This window comes from Haliaeetus leucocephalus, unplaced genomic scaffold (assembly GCF_000737465.1).
Source record: "Haliaeetus leucocephalus isolate CR32 unplaced genomic scaffold, Haliaeetus_leucocephalus-4.0 Scaffold120, whole genome shotgun sequence".
NCBI lineage: Eukaryota > Metazoa > Chordata > Aves > Accipitriformes > Accipitridae > Haliaeetus > Haliaeetus leucocephalus.
Window position 1 is genome coordinate 1489306 of NW_010972556.1, and position 13367 is coordinate 1502672.

Here is a 13367-nt window from a genome sequence, read left to right on the forward strand (position 1 = left end):
TTTTTAAGGAATAGGACTATAGACCTTATGGTTTCCCTGGCAACTAGCTTGCCACCTGTGTATGTCCCTCTGGTAGGCACCATTAAACTGCACATGATTTTACAGGTGTTTTTATTTGATGCACTTGTGAGCCTTGGAAGTGGAGAGCATATCTTATGAAGACATGAGAAAGAACAGCCTTTGCTCCTTCAGCCACTTCCTCCCAGGCTTTCTATTAAAAATACAACAAGAAATCTTGTCTTTCATTGCTAGCTTCTGAAAATACTAAAATTTGCACTGGGTGTGCAGTAGCTGTTGGAGAAGCTTATAATCTGGCAAAGGTGATCAACCACCCTGTACCACTCTACTGGCCTTAAAACGAAATAGAAGAATGAGGGAGATATTGTCTTTTTCTGTTTTCCTTCATGATCTCTTGGTGAACATTGTCTTGCAGCAAAGAATGTCTCACCTCCCAGTTCTCACCAGATTGGAGCAGCAGACATGGTCCTCATTTCATGCAAAGAAGAACAGTTGCATTTTTTTTCCCACGAAACTAACACATCTCATATTTAGATTACTTCAGCTACAAATAAATGTAGCAAAAATCTTTATTGGTCAGTCTGAAAAGTGAAACCGATTGATAATGGCATCTTTTGTTACTGAGGGAATGCTACCTACTTCAGTACACCATTTTGTACAATATTACTACTTACATCCTCATTTTCTGTTTTGATAATAAAAAATCATGTGCTATTTGAACCTGACAGGCTGTGTTTGATGTGGACAAGAAGAAGGGATTGACCCTTGTGGAAATCTGGGAAGGACTGACAGTGGATGATATCAAGAAAAGCACTGGCTGTGACTTCACAGTAAGTCGTTTTACAAACGAGTATAGTTAGACTGGTGTCAGAACAAGTATTCTCCACAAATACTCATCACATGAAGACTTGTAGATGCAGTAAGTTTCCTCCTTATAGATGCAGGCTGGGTAGATTACCTGTGGGATTTACAATGAAAGTAAGAAAATAATTTAGGGCTAAACTAGTATGATTATGTTGGAAGCATTAAAACTAGGAAAAACAGAAGAGATGGAGAAATGACTAAGAGTAAAATGACAATGTGGAGAGGGAACTTTTATGATCCTTTGAAGAGGGGAGCTGATTCATATCTGAGAGGTGGATGAATATTTATTTTTCCACTGTGTACGTTAGTAACTCTCTGTTGCTAAGTTTTCATGCTATCTTTAGGTGGGGTTGCGAATCTTCTCCGCAGGGGTGACTACACGTGTCCACTCTGTGTTAGTAGTGCCAATCAGTTAAATACTCTGCTGTTGATATCTTTGCTTTTTCTCTCCCATTGCCTTGTATGAATGAAACTTATGCTCTGCATTAATCCAGAAAGCTACTGCCTTTTGACCTTCACGTTCATTCTCAAGTCTCACTTAATGCTAACACAAAACTGGCTTATTAAGGGAAAGCTGTAGCACACTAAATTGTAAGTGATTGCATATGTGTGGTTGATAACATGTAGTTTCTTCATGGCCTTCTCCTGCATGCACATTACAAAATCTTTTCTTCTGTGTTGTGAAGTCTTTTGGGGCAGGTCAGCCCTCCTTTGGTGAGGACACCGAGTATGACAGTATACAAATTGATTTGTACAACTAGTTGGGGAATGTTTGGTAATGAAGTGCAATACTCTTCCTCTTTGTAGAATTTCATGGTAGGGCTAGGACATGTAATTGAAAGATTGCAGAGCAGTTAGTGTATGAAAGAGTTTGTTATTAAGGCTTTGAGCATACTATTGGCAGTAAGTAAAACTTCCTGAGCAATGAGCCTGTGAAATTTCATTCATTTCCTGTGTCCGTAAGAGAGCATTTGTCATAACTAAATATGATCATGTATGTTTTTGTTAGGGAGTTTTAAATATTTTAAATAAAGAGCTGTTCACTTCTGAAAATACATTTGTTTATCTGCGAAAAATTGTTCAGTTGAAGATGGTTGACCTGCAACTGCAGAGTGCAGGAAACTGCTACAAAATCACTTTGCTCCATTATTAATTTTCCATGTAACATTTTATGGAAGTCATTATTATTTTTTAATTTACAGTGGAAGCAACCTTCCATATTCAGCAATTCTGTGTGCAAAAGAAATTATTCATTTAGCTTCTGACTGTGATTTACGAAAAATGATCAATTTTTAAAAACTTCAGTAATGTCAGGACTTCTTTTTCTTTGGCTGATCAGGCTGTCAAACAGCTAGCATCCTAAACGAAAACATACCTATTGCAGTCAGTCACTTTGTTTTGTTCTTGCATATTTAATTTGAGGATTAACTTCATGATGAATTTGAAGGTGCCATGTTTAGTATGCATTTTAATATACTCAAACTACAGGAAAGGACTTTTGTTGTCAGAAGACACTAGTCCTTATGTGTTCCAAACCTGCCTGTTTGGAAGGAGCCTGTTTGGAAAGAGTTGGTTTCTTTTTGGTTCTGGTGACCAATACGTATGTATTTAATTGAGCACATGTTACCCAAAGTACAGTCCAGCAGCCTAGGCTCAAGGCAATGAAAGCAGAAGCAACCAAAGAATTCAGTGAAGGAAGTTATAAGCTTAAAATGATGGACTGTGAGATCAAGCTTTGCAGCAGCATGGTGGATATGATAGGGCAAGACTATCAGGACAAAAGAAAAGATTAATACCACCCACTGTCCATCAGTGCTTTCCTGTAATTGTTACAAAGGAATGGTATAAATTTTGAATCTTTAGGATAACCTGAAGTTAGCAATTGATGAGAGGTATTGCAGCAATCCTCCATCTAGGTCCCTGGGATCTCTCACTGGGATCAGGAAGGGACGCTTCATTTCCTGGTTCTCCTGAAGGCAAACTCCAGCGCAGTCTTGCTTTGTACGGCAGCTGTGGCCATGCATGAAATCACAAGCTGCACTGAAGGAGCTATGGGCATGAAAAATGTAGATGCTGTTTGGTTTATACACTTTCATATACTTATCTTGAAAGCGTGCGGCTTACATAAAAGCTTGCAAAGCAATGGTTGCTTGCAGAACATGTCCTTCTGCCAAGGTATGCATGAGGGTCAGCATTACCTACTGATTGGTAGTTCCAAAAGGGCCTGAAATCTCTATATTGCTGCAGATGAAAAGCATGAACCACAATGATTTGTTTATTAAAGCCATGGCATGGAAGACCACTAGCTCTTCCTTCCTTACGCCCCGCTGCCACCTAAAGAATGTTTCCAGGCCACAGTGACCCAGTCCTCCTCTCATTGAAATCCTTACCAAAACTTCTGTTCACATCTGTGACAGCAAGACTGGATAATGTTGGACCCTTGATGGCTTTGCTTTTTGTATACAATAAACACCTACAGCTCCTTCACTAAGTTTTCAAGCTCAGAAAGAAAATAGAGATTTCAGCACTGTGATAGGCATTTGTTCAGAATGCAGCATCCTCAGTCCTTTTTTCCACATTTCAAGACTCTGCCTCAGGCTTCCTTGCAAGAGTAACAGTTGTGCTTGTGATTATTTATGTTCACTGAATGAGACATCTTGTTCTTGTTTATATCGGTGTCAGGAACTTCAGTGATATTGTATTGCTACAGCAAAAGCAGGTTTTTTGGATTATATGTTTTGCCAGTTTGAAACAGAACTAATGGGTGGAAGATGAGATGTTGACTGTTTTCTAGCAGCTTTCTTCAGTGGATGCAGTGAATGATCTGAACTAAAACAAACATCTCTCTAGGTTCATTATAAGTGAGATTTTAAGGGATGGCTGTACCTTTATATCTAACTATCTCTTCCAAGCAGACTACTCCTTTTTGGAGAGGACAACTTTATAGCCTGTATGGCTTGCTTTGAGACATTCAGCTATACAATCCCATTTTCACAGTCTGCTTACTTATTTGGAAAAACATCTCCTAAAGGACATTTGCAACAACAAAATGTCAAAGAAAACATGATTTAGAGTCAACAGTCTTCATTATAGACTGGCTTCATATAAAAAAATAAACAATTTTCCCTTGATTTTACTGTGCTGTGAAGACAAAGTGTTGGCTTATCTTGCACGCTTAAATCAGATTTGCTGCTGCCTAGCATATAGATCACCTTGGCAGGTAATCTGTTTGGGCTTGTACTGGCTTACACAGTTGGTGAGACCATGAGACGACAGACTGAGAACCATACTTTTGCAGATGTATTTCATTATAAAAATAATCAGCATAAGTCAGTCTGGGTAAAAATTCCCTGTCGTCCCCACCCCCCCTTTTTTTTCTCTTAATCTAAAAGCTCAGTTTTACAAATTGATCTTAAAAGATAACATGGAGTTTAGGAAAAGCATCTGCCAAGGAAACATTAAGTAGTTGAATAGCAATTGACTAGTGTATGTTTAAAAAAGAAATTGACTGGCCAAATTTGAGCCAATAAGTACAGAATAATAGAGGATATGGTTTTATCTTCTGGAAGTACATTTTCCTTTGAGGAAACAGGCTGTTGCAGGATTGAGTTCATTTTTAAATGGATGTTGTGTTTTTTCCTGATCAATCACCCCCCCCACTGCAGAAGTCACATTAGGAACAGATATTAGTACAGAAGCTGATGCTAGAATTATGGTTTGCTTTTATCTGCAGTTTCAAATAATTAGGAGTTAATAAGGGATAAACAACTTGTATTATTTTATCAAATATACTAACACGGGTTTTTTTTGAGGGGCTGTTTTTACATTCTGGAACAATAACTTGCTTTTGCACGCCTGATAAGGTCATTAGAAGTTACTAGGACTCAGCATTGTTCAGAATCAGGCCTTGAAAGAACTGCTTGCTATAAAGAACATAATGAAATAAGGTTAGGGCTGTTTGTGTAGCTGAAGAGGGTAGTTTGGGGTTGGAAATCAGAGTCAGTAAGCTTGAATTGCAGGGATTCCCTGAGTCTGTGTGTCATCTTACCAGTTTAGAGGCTGCATACATGACTGCCCAGGCAAACTGCTCCTAGTACACCTACATGTTGAACGTTAGCAACGTATTTTGAAGCTTCCAAGATAAGCTGTTCTTCCTGTAAGTGAAATAATATTAAGAAGGTGTTGCTTAGGGGGTACTGTAAGAAAGTAGCAACTCTGGCTGCGTACTGTAAAATAGTCTTGATTAAGCACATTCAGCCCTTATCAGATGCTGTGCTCTTAGCACAGGGTGATACTGAATTGACTGACTCTACTGGGATTTAAAGCAGTAGACTCAGGGGGCTTTCTGCCTTTCAGACTTAATTACTCCTTGTTTTCCAAGCACAAACCATCTCTTTTGTTACATTAGCATTTTTCTGCTTATTTAATCACGTTTTATTTAGAGCACACAGTTGTATTTGGGTCCAGTTCTGAGTGATGCTGGGTTGTCGTCACCTCTGTTATCTTCAGCAGGCATTGTGGCACTTTAGCACTCATGGGGATTGGACCCTTTCTGAAGCAGATAGTGGTACACACAAATGACAGCTGTTAGCATCAGATGTGCAGACATTACATTTAACATAATATGCTCATTCAAATGTAAAACACTCGAGGTTTTGATGGCACCAAAATCTACGACAGCAAAAAACCAATAATCTCCTCCAGTAATTGCCTTTTGTCATTATTTGCAGAATATAGATTTTAATGGTGCTATCTTCATCCTCCAGTTTTTGCCTTTACTTCAATGGAACCATCCCTGGGTGAGGCAGAAACAGACCCAAGTCAAGTGAGGCACCTAGGCACTTGGAGTCAGAAACGTTGAAACATTTCTGGAACTAGTCCAGGAATGCTGGTGCACTGAGGGAGTTCCTCCAGCTCCTCTACACTTGTACCTATTACACCTTTTTATTATCCTAGTTCACACACAACTTTGAAAAATCAATGAGCAGTTTTCATCCGCTGAAAACGTTTCATTAGCATTTGATACAGTAAACACATTCTTCATGAACTAAGCCACTTTGCTCAGTGGCTGTTCTCATAAGTTTATAAATGATGATATATAGTGGCTGGAGGAAGGATAATGTAGAAATCTAACTGGTGGTAGAGGAAATACAGCCCTGTACCTCTAAAAGAAAGAGGCTTTAATGCTTGGAAAGGCCTTTATGTATCATTCTTTCATGAGTTAGCTTCTTCAGTACCGTTAAGTGAAAAAGGTGGGATAAGGAGGCAGAAGAAATGCAGTATGTGATGTTTCAGTGGGACACATTAATCAACTAGGAACCAGATTATCTGTGGAACTGTTTTTCATCCTGAACAAGTAAGATCACATGAGTTATTTTTGTTCTTCATCCTGGGGCACCTATTTAAATAGGACTGGGAAGCGGAGATATTTAAAGAGGCTTGGATATTCTGTGGAGAGCTTTTCCTCTGCGTATTTGTGTAGACCTGCAGTCAGGGGTCAACCGTTGCTGCTCTTCAAAGTCTTCTCTGTATTGTTCCCATTTAGACCTTCTTTCCTCATCTAGTTTCCTATTTAGGCTTACTGTGTTTTATTTTTAGTCTCCTGGATATCTTGTAATATGACTAATTGATTTTTACGGGTATATGGAATTAAAATAATATAATACCTAAGTGTGTCCTCACACAAAAAAATGAATATGAATGGAAAAAGGCAAGTTAAAAAAATAAAAGGTAAAATTAAAATATTGAACTGTATCATCATCAAACAAACCAAATGTGAATAGAAGGCATATTTTTTAAAAATAGATAAAATTAGAAGTATTGAATTATATCATCATCAAATTATCAAATCGAATGTATACATATACCATAGGTACAGGATGTGTGTAATATATATATACATTTGATTGTATATCCCCTACTAATATGCACATTCCGAAACTCAGTTGACTGCTTCTGTGCAGACCCAGCATTGACAGACAGCATCCTATCTCCTGGTAGGTGGAGAGGAAAAGCAGAATTAACTTGGCTATTGAGCAAAGAAGGGAAATCATCAGTTTAAGATTCCATGGCATGCTTGTTTTAATACTGCAGTGGCAATTCATTCATTTATTGAATATAGTCTGTTTTGTTGCCTCTACATCATTCAGTGTGTTGATGTGTGAATGCAAGTGGATTAGAAGGTGATAGCTGAAGCTGTTGCCCATCTGCAGCTGTCTCTCCTATTGCTGTTCATGGTAAGTGCAGCCCCACTGTACATGAGCTGTGACCATTTATGGGCCAGTGTATTAACTAGGCCACGGCCTATTTTTGAGTTATGTTCGTGTGCCATCTTGTACAGTGTGTAATTGAGGAGCTGCTTCACTTCAGTTCAGCTATCCCTTCTGCTGACATCGGAGGCCATCTGAGAAGATCATGCAGTTAGCAGGGGCAACTGCAGGTTCAGCTGCCCAAGTTTGATCTACTTGCATTCTTAAATAAATAATCCAACTCAAATAAATGAAGTTTAGAGGCTGGATACTAGCATCAAACATATCATGTATTCCTGCATCAGAAAATTTAGTTGTAGGTGTTTATCTCTAATATACTGCAAATACATCAGTTTAATTATAGTGTCTCTAGTCTTCAGTGGTACATCGATAGAGGTGGAAGTGAACGGTGGGTTGTACTGCTATATCTGTATGCCAACTGTTGTGTTTTTTCCCTTCTATTTGCTAGGTTTCGCCAAAACTAATACCAATGAGGCAGATTTAAACGTGAAATACAGACTGGGCTTAACTTGCCAGAAGGCTTGTTTCCAAATGGGATCTCAGTGAAGAGAAATCGATGACTGTTTTGCAATTTTACTTCTTTTTTTTTTCTTTTTTTTTTTTGAGGGCTTTCTAAGTAGTTTCCAGATAGTAAAACTCAGGCTGTGACTATCAGCCTAAATTGTATTTTACTTTCATAACATTACCAATTTTAATGGAAGGGTGAATTTATTCCCTAAATTTTGAATATTGCTATACTAAAATGTTAATGAACATTGTCAAAAAAATGCCTTGTAGTATCTCTGCCAAATACTACATTTTTTACACAGATTCAGAAAATGACCATGCAAAGCTTATGATTGCCTCTGCTTTTCCTAATGTCGTTAAACTTACAAATCACTCCATTGCTCTGGAACTACAGCACTTAGCACGCCCATTCTTCTGTAAAGGTATGGGCTTTTTTTCTGGAGTGGTCTGGAGTGGTCTGTAGCAAAGGTATGCAGCGGTAGACATCAGGAATATGGACTTCCCTCCTCCTAAACCTTTTCACCAGTCTGTGACAAAACTCTTTATACCAGTGGAAATAACTGGGTCCTTAGCCCTGAATGTATATGCTGTTTCCACGGTGTGTGTGTGTTCGCATTAAGAAGCCTACACCTCCTGAAGTCCAACTCTGATCCCTTCTATTTAAACCATACAAACTAGACTGGGGCTAGTATGAAGGAGGAAGATAATTAAAAGGTCTCCAACCCCATGCAGACAGCTGGCAGCTGCACAGTTGTCCCACATAAACTGCTCTTACTCTCCAGATACAATCCTCCCCAGCCCCATTCAAAGGCAAATGAAGATTGTTTAACCTAGAGAAACAGGGGAGGAGAATGTTGTGGGCACTTGGAAGATTTCTTCTGAAGGGAATACAGTTGGTTAAGGGTAAAAGCCATAAGTTTGCACCACTTGCTGATCAAGGCATCAGCAAAAACTAAAGAGTTTGGAACCCGAACTCATGATAACCAGAATGAATGCCATGAGACAATCAAAATGAAAAGTCACTCTCTCGTACTGGTTCTGCTATTTGATAAAGATCTTCCTTTCCTTGTTATTCGTTACAAAATGACTGCTATTTTTGCAAATAGGTGATATGACAGCATTGGATCTCACATCCCAAATCAACACAATATATCTTTATTATACAGAGCATGAATTGACTGGAAATCCGCATTTCTAAAAAACAGTGTTCTCTCCAAGTATAATGATTTCTGTCATTCATATAAATAGGAACACTTAAAACACTTCAGTTAAAATAGTTCCTGACATAATATTTGACATCAGGACTGGAGCAGATTAAATGACTGAAAAACATGTAAAATGTAAATGCGCAAATAAATATATATATATATACACACACACAGACACACACCCCTATCATACGTATGATAAACAGTGTTGGGATATGGTATAGAAGGGCATTCTAATAGTAGATGGATGAGGTATTCACCGTAGTCAGTGTGTGTAGTGGAAGGAATGTAACACATTTCTAGGGAACCGGATAGGAAAATCCTGCAATATTTAGCTGCTGTACTAGCCTTTGTACTGCATTTTTCCATGCTAAAATAAGAAGTGCTTCTCTTGCATGTGACAGTTATAAAATTTGGCTTGATCCACACATGGGTTTTACAGCAGTTAAACTGTTTTGATTGGAGAGATTATTTCTTTTTAGTTGCACTTACTCTAAACAATTCTTCAATAATTTCTTGTCAATACAAGAATAGATTATCCTTCTTCCCACAAAGGAATAAACAAAATGCCTTTGTAAGCACCTTTACGCTAGTACAAAAGTACTTCCATAATCCTAATTTGTATGACTTGAACTCATGGGTGCTAATGGATGGTAGGCCATTGTATAGCCTGAATGTGTAGGCAAGACCTGATGCTGAACCCATGGGAAAGAAACGTGTCATACAGAGACTAGTGCTAATTTCATGACTAAACATATACAAGTGATTTGGTTGATCAGTAATTTGCATGCAAGACTTGAAAGTACATTGATCAAAGTGCTCCAGAGTATTTTAACCCTGGATTAGCACAAGTTAGTTTTTACCTAGCCTTAGTTTTCACCTGTTTTCTTTATTTAGGTGTATTCCCTATATTACTCACTCATTCCAACAAGTTACTTTTTTAAAGTTTGGCCATATCTATTGCGGTGGAGGGAGACTTAAATTCTGCTCACAGAGATTTTGCAGATTGAAAGTCTCTATATAACAAAAAGTGACTCTTTTAGCTCAATGTGAAATAGTTTTGATTTTGGATAGAGCAGCCCAGAGGCTTCTTCCCCAATCCATAAAGACACTTCAGTGACAATTCTGACCCTTGTGGTGCTGTACAGAGCAAAAGGTGCCTATTTTTGCCTTCAGGGCCAAGGGTGCGTGAAGAGCTGCTCTGAGGGGATGGTTGTGATCCCTGAAGGTGTCTTGTTCATCGTCACTCAAAGCTCTCCTAGAGAGTACCCAGGATGGATGCTGGGTTTAGGGGAGGAGTATAAAAACTATTATACAGGAGAAGGGAGTTACTATTAGCTTATCCAGAGGAAAAAAATATAAATAGCTGGGGAAGTCTTAAATAAATCTATAAATTAAATGTCGATCTATTGCAATTACCTATGCTACATTAGTTGTAGGACTGATTAGTTAATTACAGCAAACATTTACTGACATATATAAAGTACAGGAGAAGTGTCTGAGGGCACCATCAGGTTTATGCTGCTGCTGCCATAGAACTATGCTTTGCTGGCATACGCACAGAAGCCATAGTTGTCATTAATATATGGCTATAAAAAGACTAATGACCTGGTAATGTCTGGGAGTTCAGCACCTTGGTTTCTGATGCAAAGAATTAGGAGCCAAGAACTCCTGAGTTTCAGCTTTTCTAGCTCTCCACTTACTGCCTTGAGAAATGTCATCTGTGCTCTCTGCCTTGTCTCCTGTAGGTGGAAAAGGAGATATTATTATTCCTACCTCACAGGGATGTTGTGGGGAATAACCAGCTAAGGTCTGTGCAACAGGTTATTTTTTCTCTTCAGCTTGGAGATCAAGAGTGTGGAAGAGTACTTGAAGACTGTCATACATGCTGTATATTTGAGTTCTGTGTCTTCTCTTAATTTGTATCAGTGTTAATGCAAGAGAGCAAAAGTCAATATGGTGCTGAAAACCGAGAAGAAGGGAGAACAGGCTCTCTCCGTATACAACAGTGGTGCAAATATCTGCATGTCACAATTGAATTTTTTTATCTTGAGGACATTATATTGTAGTAGAATATTGGTATTGTTATGAAAACGTCATGTGTCTGCACAAGCTAATTGCAACAAGCTGTGACTCCACTTTTTTAATTGATTTGTAAAGTAGGATTAGAAATTAAAGCACTCATAAGTATTTCCCTCCCAGTGGACCCAAGTCTGGTTCATAGGTAAGGTATACTCTGAGCAGTAGTTGCGATGATTGGTATGATAGGGATGAGAGCTTCTCGTTCCTCTTTGGTGGTTGATGGTATGCACAAATCTTTATTGGGACATCACTGAGATCATCCCCTGCTTGACAGCATTTCACAAGACAAGGACAGCTGATACTCTTTGTCCTGAAGAAGATGATGATTCTACTATATTATCACATTGGACTTATTTCACTTTATATTTTATTGGCTTTTGTCATGAAAAAGCAAAAAAAAGAAATATTATAGAAAATATAGTTGTACTGTAAGCTCTGCAAACTAAACGTCAAAGTCCTCTATGTATTTGCAAAACAATCAATAAAATAAAGATTAAAAATCCCAGGTTTCATCTATTGTTACCATTTTTCATGGTGTTCTGTTCTGCCATTGGGGTCAGTAAAAGATGTGTGTTGTGTTCACACCAGCATGTCACATCTCAGCACAGGCAAAAACCTCAAGGTCTTGGCTGAAGGTAGAGGGATTTGATAAACAGAAATAATGAAGCTCAGAACTCAGCTAACTGCTGGATTCTCCGTGTTCTCCGATTCTCTTCTCACTGATGTCTCTGTTGGGTCAATCTCAGACATAATTATCACATTCACTTTCATAATTACTTGTTTTTCAATCAAGTCAAATAATGGACTACATATTTAGTCCTTAGAGAAGAGATTTTTTATGTTTTGATTAAAACTGCTGTAGAAATGATAGCATTTGAGATGTTAATCATTGATGTTAGTGTGTGGCTGCATTCTGAAAATAGTACTAGATGACACATGAAGACAGATTCCATTAACCACCTGGTGAACAATAAAGTAGATGATGGCAGAGTGACAAAAATGCTTGTCTGTGGGTAGTGGGGTCATTCTTCCATACATGTCTTAAGGTCATGATTAAATATGTCATAGTATCATTTTATCTTCAGTATCATTGGAAAGAAGGTTGATAAACGTGAAGGAAAATGTTTAGGCTCAGAAAAAAACTTTGATGATTGGCTCTGAAATGAAACTCTTCAGTAATTTATATGTGTGGTCAAAATCTAACAGTCTGTCACCCCTGTGAAGAAGGGTACAAGGTAAGTGCCAAAACTACTGAGATAATACACCAGTCTTGCAGCTCTAAAATCCACTCATACAGATGTAGAAGGTAAAATTTTCCTCTGACAAGAGGAGAAAGAAACCAGTTGGCTACAGGCATATCTGAGCAGTATCTTCTATATCTTCTGTTGCCTATTTTACAGTACCCCATCATTTCTTGCATGCACTGCAGTATTCTGAGCCCCTCTTCTGCCCATATCCATCTGCTGCTGTAGATCATGGCTCTGAATATATCCACACTGCAGTATATGTGGCAGCTTTTAATGGAACAACTTCAGGGGATAGCTTCTGGGGGAAGGAACTCCTTTCCTGAATATATTTACATTGCATCATATTTTGAGGCTCCAGCAAAGGTGATAGCAGCTATTGTGTTTGTGTTGCAGAAACTTGCTGTGCCTGGTTCACATATATGTACATACTTCGAAGAAGTGAGAGCGTGGAAGAAATTCTGGCCTTCAAGGCCAATAGGTTCTCCATCTGCCTCCCATGGTATTTACATTTTATTTATTGTATTTTATTACTGTAATGGCTTGCAAAACCAAATAGAACATTACTTATTTGCGGGAGCAGTAGAACCTATGACTAGAATTTCTATTTCCATGCTTTTAAATCTGTCCCCTGAACATGCAATCCAGACAAAAACTTAAATTTGTGTAAAGCTGTGACAGATGCTTAGACTGTAGCTGCTGCAATGCTTTTGGGCATTGCCACTGCTGCTGTTGCACTGGGTGAGAAGTGCTGCCCTCAGTGCAGTGCAAATCATCACGTTTGTGACAAGCCTGTGCCTGTATGAGATTCACAAGCTGGTCTGCACCTGCCTGACTGCTGAAGGGTCTCAGCAGGTGTGTAGGTTTGTGCTGTTTTCAACACAGAAGTGGCACAGCCACAGCTCCTTTAGAAAATGGCGATGATCCTTCTTGCCTTGTATTAACTCAGCAAGGAGAGTGTTTGTGAAGGGTCAGTTCCAAACTTTGTTCAGGATTATTCAAAGCACATCTCGCTTGTCCCAGGAAAGCACCTAACCAGCCACTCTGTGGTGTGAGCTGGGTAAGACTGCTGCTTCGGGTGAAGCTGGCTTACTTCGCAGAAAGGATTGCAAGGGCTACGAGGCTGTGAAGAAAAGGAGCAGGAGAAGGTCGTCTAGCATGTAAGTCATTCACCT

The 13367-nt window shown here is 38.8% G+C and overlaps 1 protein-coding gene across 1 annotated transcript in view; it reads left to right on the forward strand.

Annotated features, from left to right (window-relative positions):
• OXCT1 (3-oxoacid CoA transferase 1) overlaps positions 1-10693 on the forward strand; it is an 89575-nt gene extending 78882 nt beyond the window's left edge. Inside the window, exons 16-17 of the mRNA XM_010585831.1 lie at positions 747-848; positions 7600-10693. Of these exons, the coding sequence (XP_010584133.1) occupies positions 747-848; positions 7600-7635 (138 nt within the window). The 3' untranslated portion in view covers positions 7636-10693. The remainder of the gene's footprint in view (positions 1-746; positions 849-7599) is intronic.
• Positions 10694-13367: the final 2674 nt, after the last annotated feature.